The sequence below is a fragment of the Pyrus communis genome, chromosome 13 (assembly GCF_963583255.1).
Source record: "Pyrus communis chromosome 13, drPyrComm1.1, whole genome shotgun sequence".
NCBI lineage: Eukaryota > Viridiplantae > Streptophyta > Magnoliopsida > Rosales > Rosaceae > Pyrus > Pyrus communis.
Window position 1 is genome coordinate 23,895,529 of NC_084815.1, and position 14,432 is coordinate 23,909,960.

General features: G+C 37.5%; 2 protein-coding genes across 3 annotated transcripts; one reads left to right on the forward strand and one right to left on the reverse strand.

The window, feature by feature from the left end:
• The first annotated feature begins 2,870 nt into the window (after window positions 1–2,870).
• Window positions 2,871–5,368, forward strand: LOC137712634 (probable UDP-arabinopyranose mutase 1). The gene is made up of 4 exons (XM_068451746.1): window positions 2,871–3,285; window positions 4,105–4,355; window positions 4,445–4,613; window positions 4,755–5,368. Exons 1-4 carry the CDS (start codon window positions 2,959–2,961, stop codon window positions 5,094–5,096), a joined length of 1,089 nt encoding a protein of 362 aa, XP_068307847.1. The 5' UTR covers window positions 2,871–2,958; the 3' UTR covers window positions 5,097–5,368.
• A 5,011-nt stretch (window positions 5,369–10,379) lies between these two features.
• On the reverse strand, window positions 10,380–13,787 carry LOC137712832 (squamosa promoter-binding-like protein 6). 2 transcript variants are annotated; one of them, XM_068452003.1, is made up of 4 exons: window positions 13,620–13,787; window positions 12,483–13,038; window positions 12,163–12,299; window positions 10,380–11,412 (listed from the first exon to the last, which is right to left on the reverse strand). In XM_068452003.1, exons 2-4 carry the CDS (start codon window positions 12,986–12,988, stop codon window positions 10,655–10,657), a joined length of 1,401 nt encoding a protein of 466 aa, XP_068308104.1. In that variant the 5' UTR covers window positions 12,989–13,038; window positions 13,620–13,787; the 3' UTR covers window positions 10,380–10,654. The 2 variants fall into 2 exon arrangements, with proteins under 2 accessions (XP_068308104.1, XP_068308103.1); XM_068452002.1 differs by having other exon boundaries at window positions 12,483–13,323.
• Between the last annotated feature and the right edge of the window lie 645 nt (window positions 13,788–14,432).

The window sequence follows — 14,432 nt, forward strand, 5'->3', positions numbered from 1 at the left end:
TGCTGGAAAGGTGGAGGGCTGCTACTAAATTTTAAAGATTTTATGTGCATGAAACGAAACCCTAGAGACCGAATTTTTGTAAGGTGGGGTGTCTGCTTTTCTGGTAGAGTTTGGTATGGTGCATTTACTATGTACCACCGCTGCCTAATTTACCTATTAAAATGAAGGTCAAATCAAACCATAACTAAGAGAATTTGTTAGTTAGGGTTGTTTATCGAAATACTCTCAAGTGATACAACTAACATACGTTATATGAACGGATTATTAATAATATTGTACTTTAAATTATGAATTTTCCATGTGTTTGTATAAGATCGTGTAGAAGGTTACTATCGTGTGACAATATCAACTAGCATTTGGTCTGAGGGTAATTGTCTTCTCTTAATTGGAAACTCTCTCAAGTTCAACTCACAAGGATAAGAGAGAAAAATGAATACTTATGATAAGTTTGATATTTAATTAGGCGTGCTACGTGGTTAACGTTGTTGTAGTGGTTTAGTTTTGTTGTGGGTATAGATTGTTAACCCAACTACAAATTGTACCGAATTCACACAAATATATTTGTTGCTCTTATATTTATATAAATCGAACACGAAATCTCCTTCGACTAAATAAAAACTAAATACTGCTAAACCAACTGATAACGTGCATGATCCACTAGTAATTTCAAAAACCATTAGACCAAAATGAACAAACTATACTAATTAAATCCCACATTTCAACTTTTGGATCTACCTTTTTCAAAGAAGGGTAAACGGGAAGGAAGATTGTGAAATTCTATTGACCAAACAACACTGTGCAGTAAATGAAGAGACGTTTAACATGTCTGGAACATAGGTACATCACGTATTATTATATAAGTAAAGTGAAGTTTTTTTTTTCAAGTTTTTTTTTTTTGAATAAACGATATTATTTACACTAAAATGGTGATGAGTGGCTCAGTCTCATAATGTGCTAGCAATAATGTGAATCAAATTCGCCTTTGGCAAGAATCGAATATAAGATTTTTCATTTACGAGTGAAGAAGAATACCACTTGATCAAACAAGTATCTCACCACTTGCATAGTGACATATGGTGTACTACTCCTTATTCTAGATATACTGAAAAATCTGTCAATACTTGACCCTCAAAGACATAAGATTTTTTAGTTTGAAAATGACACGGTTCAATACACCAAATGTAATAGTATAATTATTTATAACTAAAAAAAAATTATAACTAATTGTATTATAATACTTGATGTACCGAGCCGTATTTCCGGTACACAAAAAAATCTCTTTGTTTCAAGTTCGAGATCTACGGCAGAGGGCTTGGATCCAGTCCAGTGTTCCTATTACTCAAAGTAGTGAAAGTGTCGGTCGGGAACAGGTGGGGCTGGGGACGTGGCCGCGTCCTAATGGGTTCGGGAGTTGGGATTCCACAAGGACAAACGAGAAATTGACATTTGAAAGGAGGAGAGAAATGTCCAAAGATACAAGAAGCCACGGGCGGCTTTGAAGGAGTCGCGTACCCAATGCCACCGCGGACGGTGGGTTTTCCCCAAATTCAACTCTTGCTTGGGGTTGATAGTGGGGTTTTACCAAGATTTTATGCTTTTTTTTGCCAATGATCCCCGTGATTTAAGCTGCTTTGACGTGATTGTACGTCAAAGTGTTACAAGAATTGACTATGATTCAAAGCGTGTTGATAATGCTCTATAGAAAAAGTAGAAAAACGTTTTCGATTTGGCTAATCTAGTCATCGTGTTTGTTTTTGTTAGCCGATTAAGGACATTTCATTCAATCTCTTTTAAAAAATTCACAAGAAAATTCATATGAGAAATAATTACCCTACAAATCAATGAGAAATAACACATATAAGAAATAAAACTTCTAATCTGAAAAATGATGAAGGTTGTGACATAGAAAAGAGAGGAGGTCAGAGAGTTGGAAGGAGAATAAATATTCTTTTAATTTTTATTATTTTTTTAATTTTAAATATTTTAAATCAAATAAATTATAATTTAACAAATAAATTTATAATAATTTATAAATTATTTACAGAAATTAAGTAGAAATATTCTTAATTAGCTAACGAAGATAAACACAATAATCAAACTGGCCAAATTGAAAACACATAAACTTAATTGACCTAATGACTAAAATACAGGGACCATTATAACATTTAAGCCTCAAGAGTATCTCTTTGTCATATACAATTAATGATATTCAGGAATATGTCCTAACTTACTCTCACTATAATTCCATTATTTTTTTTCTTAAAAATTTATCCATATTATTTTATTAAATAAAGGCCTACAACATTAACAGAAGAAAATCCCTAAGATCTAGAAATACATTAGGGGAGACATTTATTAGAAGAAAAAAAACTTAGTAAATTACACCATGATTGTTATTTTGCCTTTTTACTTTTCTACTAATTACATTTTAAATTCAAATTTTCTATGCTTATTTTGTTTGTGGCCAGTTTTTATCATTGATTGACATGTGTTTATAAACTTAACTCTTGTTTACTTTGTTGTCATAATTTTAATACGTGTCAATCAATAATAGAAATCACACACATAATGAGTAAAAAAATATTTCATCCCTCTTATTTGACCCATTAAGAAATAGAATTTGATCAAATCTACTTCTCTCCAACATTTCAAATCCCACTTGAATTCTCTTCCAATTTTCACAATACCAAAAAAAATATTTCATTCACTTCTAAATCCCAAAAAATCCCACATAATCTCAAATTGTGTTAACTAATCAAAATCCTTACAAATTTACATTTGTAATTGTAATTACAAACTGTAAATTCTAATACATCTCTCCTCCCTCTTCGCACGTGTCAACAAGCCTTCAAATACTTCAAACACAGGCGCATCTCCCACACTCCCAACCCAACGCTCTCTCTGAACTCCAACCCATCTCTCCCTCTCTCTCTCCGTCATTGAGAAGCCGCTGCAGCCATGGCGCAGTACAGTAAGGTCGCCCCGACCCCTCTGCTGAAAGATGAGCTTGATATCGTCATCCCCACCATCCGAAACCTCGATTTCCTCGAGATGTGGAGGCCCTTCTTCCAGCAGTACCACCTCATCATCGTCCAGGACGGCGACCCGTCGAAGGTGATCAAGGTCCCGGAAGGCTTCGACTACGAGCTCTACAACCGCAACGACATCAACCGGATTCTGGGTCCCAAGGCGTCCTGCATCTCCTTCAAGGACTCTGCTTGCAGATGCTTCGGCTACATGGTCTCCAAGAAGAAGTACATCTTCACCATCGACGACGATTGCTTTGTAAGTATCGGTTTCGAAAACTCGGGATCTTAGTTGGGGCTGTTTTGGATGTGGGATTTGATTTTTGAGTTGAAAAGCTTGGATCTTGGTGGGTTTTGGGATATGGGTTTTGTTGGGGTTTTTTTAAATCTTGTAGTTCAATTGAATTTCGATTCGACTCGAATTGATTAGTCTGTGCCGAAATTCTGTTGCTTTTGTTGTTTAGATCTGTTTCTGCTGCTAATGTTTTTGACTTATGCCCTTCGTTTATTATCTTGATAGGCATTACCTGCTTTGATCTGTGTTTCTTTTGAGTTATATGTTAATATCTGAGTTTCCTTTGGTTGGATCTGTTTCTTACCATGAGTTCTTTCGGTTGGTAAACTTAATGTCTTGTGCAGAGATGGGTTTGTTTAGTCATTGTCTTCTGATCCGGTTTCGGTGATAGCATGTCAATTTAATTGCGCTCTTATGATAGCAAAGCTTTGGAATGATGGGTTGACAATTTCGTTTCGTTTCGTTTGCGTAAATCTTAATGGTTCAGCACTAGGCTAATTGATATATTGTTACCACATTCACAGATCTCCACCTTGCACCCTATTCAGATTACTTTCGGATTTACACTTCATAGTTTAAGGCTATAAATCTTGATTAAGTTGGCAATGTTGAATTTTGGTTTCACTTATCCGAATTTTGAGTGGTCAATGATCCTTGTTTTGAACCATTGATGAAATTGGCAGTTTTTGTGGTGCGAATGTGTTTCAGCTTTCATCGGTATGTACAATTCTTGTGAAACTGTGGTGTTCTAACTGAAGTATGGTACTCTTTGTGAAAATGCAGGTTGCTAAGGATCCTTCTGGCAAAGATATCAATGCTCTTGAGCAGCATATCAAGAACCTTCTGTCTCCATCAACTCCATTTTTCTTCAACACCCTGTACGACCCATACCGTGAAGGTGCAGATTTCGTTCGTGGATACCCCTTCAGTCTGCGTGAAGGTATCCCAACTGCTGTTTCTCACGGCCTCTGGCTCAACATCCCGGATTATGATGCTCCCACCCAGCTTGTTAAGCCTCTAGAGAGAAATACCAGGTACATTGTTCTGCCATTTTCCATCCATTGGAAATTGTGAATGTGAGTTTATAAAATGCTTGCTGACTATAATGTCGCCGTGTTTCCAGGTTTGTGGATGCAGTCCTGACCATTCCCAAGGGAACTCTCTTTCCCATGTGCGGCATGAATCTGGCATTCAACCGTGAGTTGATTGGACCTGCTATGTACTTCGGACTCATGGGTGATGGTCAGCCAATCGGGCGCTACGACGACATGTGGGCTGGCTGGTGCATGAAGGTATCTCTCAAAATACCTTTAGAGCCTATAAATCTGTATAGTCCTTTGTTATTACATTGCAATGATTTCGAAATCAAAACACCCTGCCTTGTGTTTTCGAATTTTAGTGGCTCACATGAGTTGTCATTGTTGGATTTATAGGTTATCTGTGACCACTTGGGGTTGGGAGTTAAGACAGGATTGCCCTACATCTGGCATAGCAAGGCAAGCAACCCATTTGTGAACCTTAAGAAGGAATACAAAGGAATCTACTGGCAAGAGGAGTTGATCCCCTTTTTCCAGTCCGCCACCCTCCCAAAGGATTGCACCACCGTCCAGGGCTGCTACCTTGAACTCTCCAAGCAAGTCAAGGCCAAACTCGGCAAGGTCGATGACTACTTCATCAAGCTTGCAGATGCCATGATCACATGGGTCGAAGCATGGGATGAGTTGAACCCAGTCGAAGGAAAGGCTGTTGAGGCCAATGGAGTTGTTGCGAAATAGATTGATTTTCGGCTGACATTATCATTGCTTTCTATACTCAGTCATAGGGTTGGTTTGTAATCTGATCGTCATTTTTTCCGAGCTTCTGAGCTTTTGGTTTCGAGCCAAGGGAGTATTTATTTTGCAGGTCGGAGAAGATATTTTCGTGTTTATCTCAGTTCTATGAGCTTAGAACAATAATTTGATGACGGATATGTATTGCCATTATACATTTGAAAGTGTTAGCTTGTTTATTCGATTCAACGACGACTCAGTGACAGTTTTGTTGGTTATACTGTTTGTTTTCTCTCTTTCGTTCTGTCCGACGTAATTTAGGGCAATTGGCCGGGACAGTGTGTTCGTCTTTTTGCGCATAAATTTGGATCTCTCTTGTCCGTAAACTAGAATAAGTTCCGTAGTTTTTTGTTTCTTTTGTTTGCGGACTTTTCGAACATCATTCCCGGCATCTAAAATGCTAAAGAATGAGTTGGGGGATTTCATTACTTGTGGGTGTAATGATATTTTGGAAAATAAAGCCGTTTGAACCTTTGGAACATTAGTCAACATCAAGTACGGAATTTGGTAAACAAGTGGCGTTGTTTTGAAAGTTTGAACTTCGAAGTTGTCTACTTCGAGGTTTTCAACCATTAGATATTTTGTTAAAAATATAAAAACTAAAATTTAACGGTTAAAATATCCGGATCATCGTAAAATTTTGGAAAATTGCAATCTTTCACTAGTTCTTTTGAAGGTTTTAGGTCATCACATCGATGTTAAGTTTGGTAGTACGTGACTTTTATGACTGTTTAAGCACGACATTTTTTTAGCTTAGTCCTACAAAACTATGCGGGTCTGTTTTGATATGAGAGCTGCCCTTCTCTCGAGCTTGTATGACTTGCCGACGAAAAAAATTCAATATCAAGAAATGGAGTATGGACCCACATAAGAGAACGTTTGGCCCCAAGTTCTTAATTTTCTTACTTCTTTGACATGACTTTTATGCCCCCACAACCTTCATGTGTCAGAGATTGTGGAAAATGTTTAGTTTTGAAGCATTTCCCTTCTTAGTAATTAAGCACTTTTCTATTAAGTCATTTCGTCCAAAAGGTGATTTTCTCAACCACAAAAGCTATTTGTTTCTCAAATTGTGATAAATCATCCAAACAAATTGATTGAGAAGCAAATGAAGTTATCTTTCCCTTTTCTTATTGCCTTGGCAGGAAAACATCACACTCATGTCCCTCACAAATGGGAGAAAATCTTCGTTAGGTTCATGTAACTTTGAATGTTTCACAAATCTCGTAAAAGAATAAACTGAATTTCAGTATTTTGGTGTCATATAACCTCACTCTCTATTCACGTTGAGAGAGTTGTCCTATGCAGCGGTTATGCTCATGATTCTCTCCCAAGGACAAAGGAGATGAAAAAAGGAATGAAAGTTAAGTTAGAGCAACTAGGGTTATTTTAATAAACAAGTGAGACCTTTATAATCGCTCTGAGCAGGAAAGAAGCAACCTACTTTGTAGTTGAGGGCTAATCCTGGAGTCTTGGTTCTTTCTAACCACCTTATATGGGTTTAGAGAATAAGGTTACTATTGTTGTCCGACGATCAAACTTTATGTGTAGTTCAACTCGCCTTATCTATTATCGTCCTTTAATTAATAAAAAAGGAGACGAACTATAATTGAACATATCACATGCACTCACCCACCCCTGCATCCTATTATTTCCCATTGCCACTGCTTGCAGCCTTTATTTAAACTCTAATATTGTCGATTGCCATATTTGTAAAACAGATATGGATTCTGAAAGATACATAACTACACAATTAGAAAAGCATATTCCTATATGAATAGCATCCATCCATGCAGTGAGGAGTTTTTGTCAACTCAAACAGTTGCAACCATCGAGAATAACTTGCACGCAACTAAGACGCCAATGAAGCAGCATTCAGGATTAATCACTTGATGCTATGTGATTTAGTTAAAAATAAAAAATAAAAAAAATGATGGTGCGTGATAGATCTGGGATACCGCCACCATCCTTCATTGCCTAAGAAATACAAATATATGTGATCTACAAGACAACATTCACAATGCAGGCCCTGCAAATCAGCCACCAACAATGTGTTCTAGCCTATTAAAAATGATTGCTAGATTGTACTGCATGTAAATTTCTGGGAGCTTGATTTGTTTTTCTGCAAGTTTTTGGTGCATTTGGTAAGAACCATTTTACCTGATGCATATCTGCAGCTCTTGAACCATCGTTGGTTCGATATAGTTTACTTACGAAGCAAGCATCCTTCTTTATTTTCTTCTGCGAAAACAAACTTTTGTGCTGCTTGCACTGCCTGGAAACTCACCTGTTATCGAACTTTTCGGGGATAGTCTATGCTTAACTAGAGAAGTTCTAAATCATAACTAGTAATAGAAGATGATGCAGTGAAAGAATCCTATGACTTCATAGAGCAAAACAATTAAACACATCCGATATGAATCAGTAAAAAAGTTCATTACGAAATGGTACGCAGAAGGGTAAGAAACAGGAGGTTAAGACGATTATTTAACCACGCATATAAGTGAAGTAAAGGGGTAGTTAACAGCAGGTTAAAGGTAAACCAAAGATTTTTAGTTTCTTCTTACACACTCCAAGTGCTACTATCAATGTGTCTCAAGGAGATCCATGGTAGATTTCTTCACATCTCCGACATGCATTCACACTTTGCATCCTATCACATTACAGACGGTATAATTAACTCTCTGATATCAACCACGAACGTCCAAGTTTGAATCCCCTTCCCCGTAAATCAGAATAAGTTCACTATTTTGGTTTTTTAGAATGCTAAAGAACGAGTTGGCACATTTCATTACTTGTGGGTGTAATGATATTTTAGAACATAAAGCCGTTCAAATCCTTGGAACATTACTCAACATCAAGTACGGAATTTGGCAAAACAAGTGGAGTTGTTTTCAAAGTTTGAACTTTGACGGTATCAAGCATGGATTTTCTACGGTGTTCTAAGTATTGTATACGTCGAGTTTTTTTAACTACTAGATTTTTGGTTAAAAATACAAAAAATATAATTCAACTGTTAAAATGCACCGGAACATCATAGAATTTTTGAAAATTGCAATCTTTCACTAGCTATTTTTAAAGTTTTAGAGCATCACATCGAAGTTAATATTAATAATCCGTGTGATTTTATTATTGTCATACGTGATGCCCTTGAATATATACTAGAAGGTTTTGAGAGCTGTTATGGTATGAGAGCTGCCTTCTCTCTCCATGAGACAGTGGGACCTCAACGTTACCCACAATTTCACCCAATGTGAATGAGTTTTTAAACTAGTATGTATGATTTGCCGGCAACAAGATTCAATTTTAAGAAATGGAGTATAGCCCCACATAAGAGAGAGTTTTGGGCCAAAGTTCTTCATTTTCTTACTTCTTCCACATGACTTTGATGCCCCCACAGCATTTAGTTCAAAATTTCATGTGTGAGAGCTTGTGGAAAATGTTGAGTTTTGAAGCATTTTCCTTCTTAGTAATTAAACACTTTCCTAGCGTCCCTTCGTCCAAAAGGTGCTTTTCTCAACCATACAAGCTATTTGTTTCTCAAATTTGAATTTGTGAGAATACATCCAACCAAATTGATTGAGAAGCAAATGAAATTATCTTTCCTTTTTCCTACCAGAAGAGATCTAAGCAAAAGAATTTCAGTATTTTGGTGTTATATAACGCCACTTTAATCTCGATGAGAGAGTTGCCCTATGCGGCGGTCATGTCCATGCTGTCTCTCCCACACACAAAGGAGATTAAAAATGGGAATGAAAGTTAAGTTAGAGCAACTAGAGTTATTTCAATAAATAAGTGAGACCCTTCTAAGTGCTACGAGCAGGAAGAAAGTAGCCTACTTTGTAGTTGATGGCTAATCCCGGGGTCTTTATTCTTTCTAATTGCCTTGTACGGGTTTGGAGAATAAAGCTATAGTCCGACGGCCTAACCTTATATGTAGTTCGACTTGCCTAATCCATTATCAGTACTTTCATTTTTTTTTTAAAAAAGGAGACCAACTATTACTATAATTGAGCATATAACATGCAATCACCCACCCCTACATCCTATTATTTCCCTTTGCCTCTGCCAGTCTGCCTGCAGCCTTTGCTTTTCAAAGTTTTGAACTCAAACATTATGGATTGCCAGATTTGTAAAAGCAGATCTGGGTTCTGAAAGATACATAACCACAGAGTTAGAAAAGCATATTCCTATATGCACAGCATCCACCCATGCAGTGAGAAGAGTTTTTTTCAACTCAAACAATTGCAACCGTCGAGAATAACTTACACCCAACTGAGACGCTAATGTTGTGGCATTCGGGATCAATCACTTGATGCTATGTGGTCAAGTTGAAAAAAATATGATAGTGCGTGATAGATCTGGGATCCCGCTACCATCATTTGTTACCAAAAAAATACATACATTGAAATGGCGCCGGCGATCAATTCCTATGTTAATTTCTTTGGAGCTTTAGCCAAATATATGTGATCTACAAGACAACATTCACTATGCAGCCCCTGCAAATCAGCCATTAACAATTTCTGGGAGCTTAATTTGTTTGTGTGCAAGTTTTCGGGGCATTTGGTAAGAACCATTTTGCCTGATGCATATCTAGCAGCTCTTGAACTATCGTCGCTTCGACATGGTTTACTTATGAAGTCTTTATTTTCTTCCGCGAAAACAAACTTACCCTTTGCTTGTGCTGGTTTCACGCCGCCTGCAAACTCACCTGTTATTGAACTTTTTGGGGATAGTCTATGCTTAACAAGAGAAGATTTAAGTCATAACTAGTAATATAAGATGGTGCAGTGAAATGATCCTACGACTTCATACAGCAAAACAATTAAACACTTCCGATATGAATCAGTAAAAAACGTTCATCGTGAAAGGTATGCAGAAAGGTAAGAAACAGAACTTATTCCTAAGGATGTCAGTTTCAAAGCAGCACTTATCAACGAAATTTCTTCAGAATGCAGAGAATAAAGAGAACCAGGAGGTTAAGACGATTATTTAACCACGTAAACAAGTGAACTAAAAGGTAGGTAGCAGCAGGTTAAAGGTAAACCAAAGATTTCTAGTTTCTTCTTGCACACTCCAAGTGCTACTATCAATGTCTCTCAAGGAGATCCATGGTAGATTTGTTCCCAACTCTGACATGCATTCACAGTTCGCATCCTGTCTCATTCACACGGAATAATTAACTCTGTGATATCAATGGAAGTCCAAAATAGTAATATAATGCATTCAAAGAGAAACTGGACTGAGAATACAGCTGAGATTAATGTACATTACAAAGTGATAGGTTCGTGAACTAGGGACTGAGATTTATTTCTCAAGTCGAGTCCAAATATATTTTTTGGACATATTCATTGTTCAATGTGGCATATAATCGATGATACAAGGCAACATTTGGCTTTTTGATCGAACCACCATGATAGAATTCAAATTTACAGTGGTACACATCAACTTACCTTATTTGCAGATCACTTTTAAGTGATTCTCAGGCAGCACAAAGCATCACTTTACTGCTTCGCCTGCATGGATTGCCGTTGATCCTCTACTTGTTGGAGCTGCGATGACAGTTGAAGCAAGTCGATAGTGGCTCCATCTTGACAGGGTAGACGATCTTTGGTGTTTGCAAAACCTGATCCTTGGATGATCCCATCTGAGATTCCAAAATCATTGGTGTCATCACAATCATTAGATAGCAGTATGGGACTCAGGTGACTCCTAGCTCCAGAATTCATTCCTGAAGAAGGGAATTTACGGCTGGCTGGTATGACTAAGGGGCGTGCGAAAGGAATTCCTGACGAATAGCTTGAAGAGTTCTGTGATCGAGATGACAGAAGAGAGCGAGCACAGCCAGAGTCTGAGATTCCTGATAATCCTGGAACTGCTGAAGTTGTGTTGAAAACATTGAAATCTTGACTTCCTAATGCGATCCCATGAAAAATAGAATGTGAACCGGAACTTAGGCCTCTCACGTCTTGTGGATATTGACTACCATTCTGACTGAATACGCTTGCAGTTAAAGGATTAGTACCGTTTTCATGAAATGAGGGATACTGTTTGCCAATATCGTAAGAAGGGAAGACAGGTTTTGAATGCAGATGCCCGTTTGTAAGAGGCATCCCCGACAAAGGCCTATAATGAGTCCCGCCTTCAACTTTTATGTGCCTGCACCAGTTACCCGTTCCATATTTCTCAGGAATGTCAGTAGGGAGTATCTCTTGGCAGATAAAAGATGCAGTTGTTAACATATTCCCTTCAAATCTGCCACCTGCAAGATACGCATACTTTAAAATAAGCAATGAAAATCCGAATGCTTCAAAACAGTAGAGATGGAGTGATGATTCTCTAATTAGACACTCTGAGAACGGTAAATTATAGAGGAGAATCCTTAGACTACATTTGATTGGAGTCTTATGAAACACGAGTCTTGAGAACAACACATAATGTTTAACTGTTGGTGACTAGTTGGCTTCACCTGTTAATGCAATTGCAGATTTGAAAATTAAACACAACTTTTGTAAATTTGGGTGCGTGTTGGGCCCGTTTGAAGGTTTTGAGTTGAATTCTAGAGAAATTGTAACAAGAACATATTATCATACAGAGAAGATGACTCTTATTTAAGGCTTTTTCATCCATAGTGGTGTTCAAGGAGCTTGACTTACTTAAAGAAACTATCTCTTACGTATTTCAATATAAATTTCAATTGTATATTAGGCCTAACTCTCCGAGGCAAAAAGTTTCAGCTCAATGTTGCAGCTGCAATATGCACCCAGTGGACACATTCCTCCATTGCTAAGGCTTGATTTTCGACACGGTAGTCGCTCAAAGCCTCAATCGTAAGGGAGAAATTGGGTCACAAAACTATTTTTCATCGATAAGGGTCAACCATATATAGAGGACACGGATGTGCAAGAGATGACAGTATGTTTGTAATCATTGAGGACAAAAAGGAGGGGTGGGCGCCAGGAAATGCAAGGATAATCTAGATCAGAAATGAATTATTAAATTTTATTAATACCATCAAATGACTGAGGGAACCTCCCAGCTCTTCCAGGATGACTCCCTATCTGAGGCTTTCTCCGCCGCTCGTTGTGTCCTGCAAGGCGCCTACGACAGCTACGCTTACCATCATCAAATTCACCCAACAAATGAAACCTGTATGGTCAGAAGCTAGTACATATTATATCAGCAAGCAATAAGAATCATAACATTAGAAAAGCAGTTCGATTCAAAATCCTGCTGGGATTAACTGAAGCGCACAAAAAATCAGAATGCCAAATGCTTGTGACAAACCAAAGAACAAGAAATTTAATCAAGAAAATATGAATCATGACAAACCTGCTACATTGTTGACAAAACCTCTGTTCTAAGCCGTTGACAATAACTTTTGCAGTCTTCGAGTGAACCTCGCAAACCTTATGCCTCTTGTGGTAGTCCTTATAGGAGCTAAGATCCTTGTTGCAACCATAAACCTGGCAGTAGGCAGGCCGAGGATACACACCCAAAACGCGCATTCGCTTAGGGGGTGTTGATGATCCAGATGAAGACAACATGGGAGTTCCTTTAGACAATTTAGCGCTATGAACATCTCTGTGATCAGCCAATCTCCCTAGTTTTAAGTCAATGAGTGAACAATCCCTACTGCTGGAGTCCACAATGGAGCTCGAAATCCTCGAAGAGGATTTGTCTTCACCGAAAAACAAATTCGGGGTGGACATACTTGTGCTCACTGCATCTCTAATTGAATCATTCTGCAAATGTTTGCCCACCATTTCTGGAAAACCCAACTCCCCAAAACCTTGACTTTCCATAAAAGTACAAGGGGTTTTCAATTCCCAACCCATCAAACCATTTCTACTTCTAGAAAGTGAATCAGTATGTGAAATTGTTCCATCTGATACAACAAACCCTTTCCCTTCAGAAATACAGCTCCAAGATTCCATTGCATGTAAAAATAATTATAAATTACCAGATTCTACCCAAATCCCACTTCAAATTATGCCATAAAATTATCACACTTTTTACCCAAGGATCAACTGATTATTTATCCATAGGCTCCCATTGGAGAATCATCACTAGCACTTTACAAAACCCAAAAAAATTCCAACTTGATACCAAAAAAAAAAGGGACTGCACCAAGTTTTCTCCTTGGAGTTCAAATTCATGCGAATATCATTTTCTGGGAAGCCAAACAGATTGTAAAGGAAACCCCATCAGGATTATATTAAGATAAATATAACCAAACTGCAAAACAAGTTGAATTCAATCAAAAAGCATTGAAGGAAGAGGTAAAAAAACTATTCATGCTTACTGGAAAGCAAAAGACTGAATAAGTGGGAAAACAAAAGCCAACAGTATTCAGGTACTTAATGGAAAAACTAATCAGCACCTGATAGAAAGGATAACCAAAAGCTGCCCAAAAGAGAGAGAGAGAGAGAGAGAGAGAGAGAGAGAGAGAGAGAGAGTTCAGTATACCAGTGTAAAGGTGGAGAGTTGGTATAGTGTGGTAGTACGGGGTTGAGGCAGATACACCCAAATTTGGAAGAGAGTTTTAAATATTAAACTCCATGGAAGAGCTTGCAGTAGCTAACTTGCTGTTTTGAGAGAGAGAGAGAGAGAGTCCGAGACCATTGAACTGAACTGCAACTTTATTTAATTTAGTAGACTAAAGTTAGAAAGCAAAAGAAGTTTACCCACTTTTTCCTTTGTTTGGCAGGCAAGCAGACCAAGGCATTGCTATTTCCACACTTCCGATTAACCACCCTATATTTCTTTTTCAATTCATTACTGCAAGACAATAATAGAGCAATTTTTTTTGTACAAGTTGATATTTTAAACTATTTTAATCGATAAAAGACGAGAACATAGAGATATATTTTATTGGATGTAGGAAAATGAATTAAACAAACTGTCCCAATCGACTGGTCTAACATGAATCTATAAGTTTTTTTCTATAAAAGATATGGTTAGGAGAGCATAAATGATAAATCTTGAGCCTATATTGTTGCTATATGGTGTGAGTGAGGGGAAAAAATTGTTGGTAGAAGTGAAACTTGCAGACAGAAGTTTGATTGAAAACACAAATTTAAATTGAAATATATATCCGAGTGCAGATAGAAAACATAAAGCTCATAAGCACCTACGCGGGATTTTTTAACGGGTCTGAAACACGAGAAGGTAGTCATATGTCATTATATAAGTAAAAGAAATTTTTTCTTTTTCAAGTGTCTCTTTACTTGTACAACGATATATGACGTAAGTGCCTTTATTTTGCATTGAAAAAAAAAA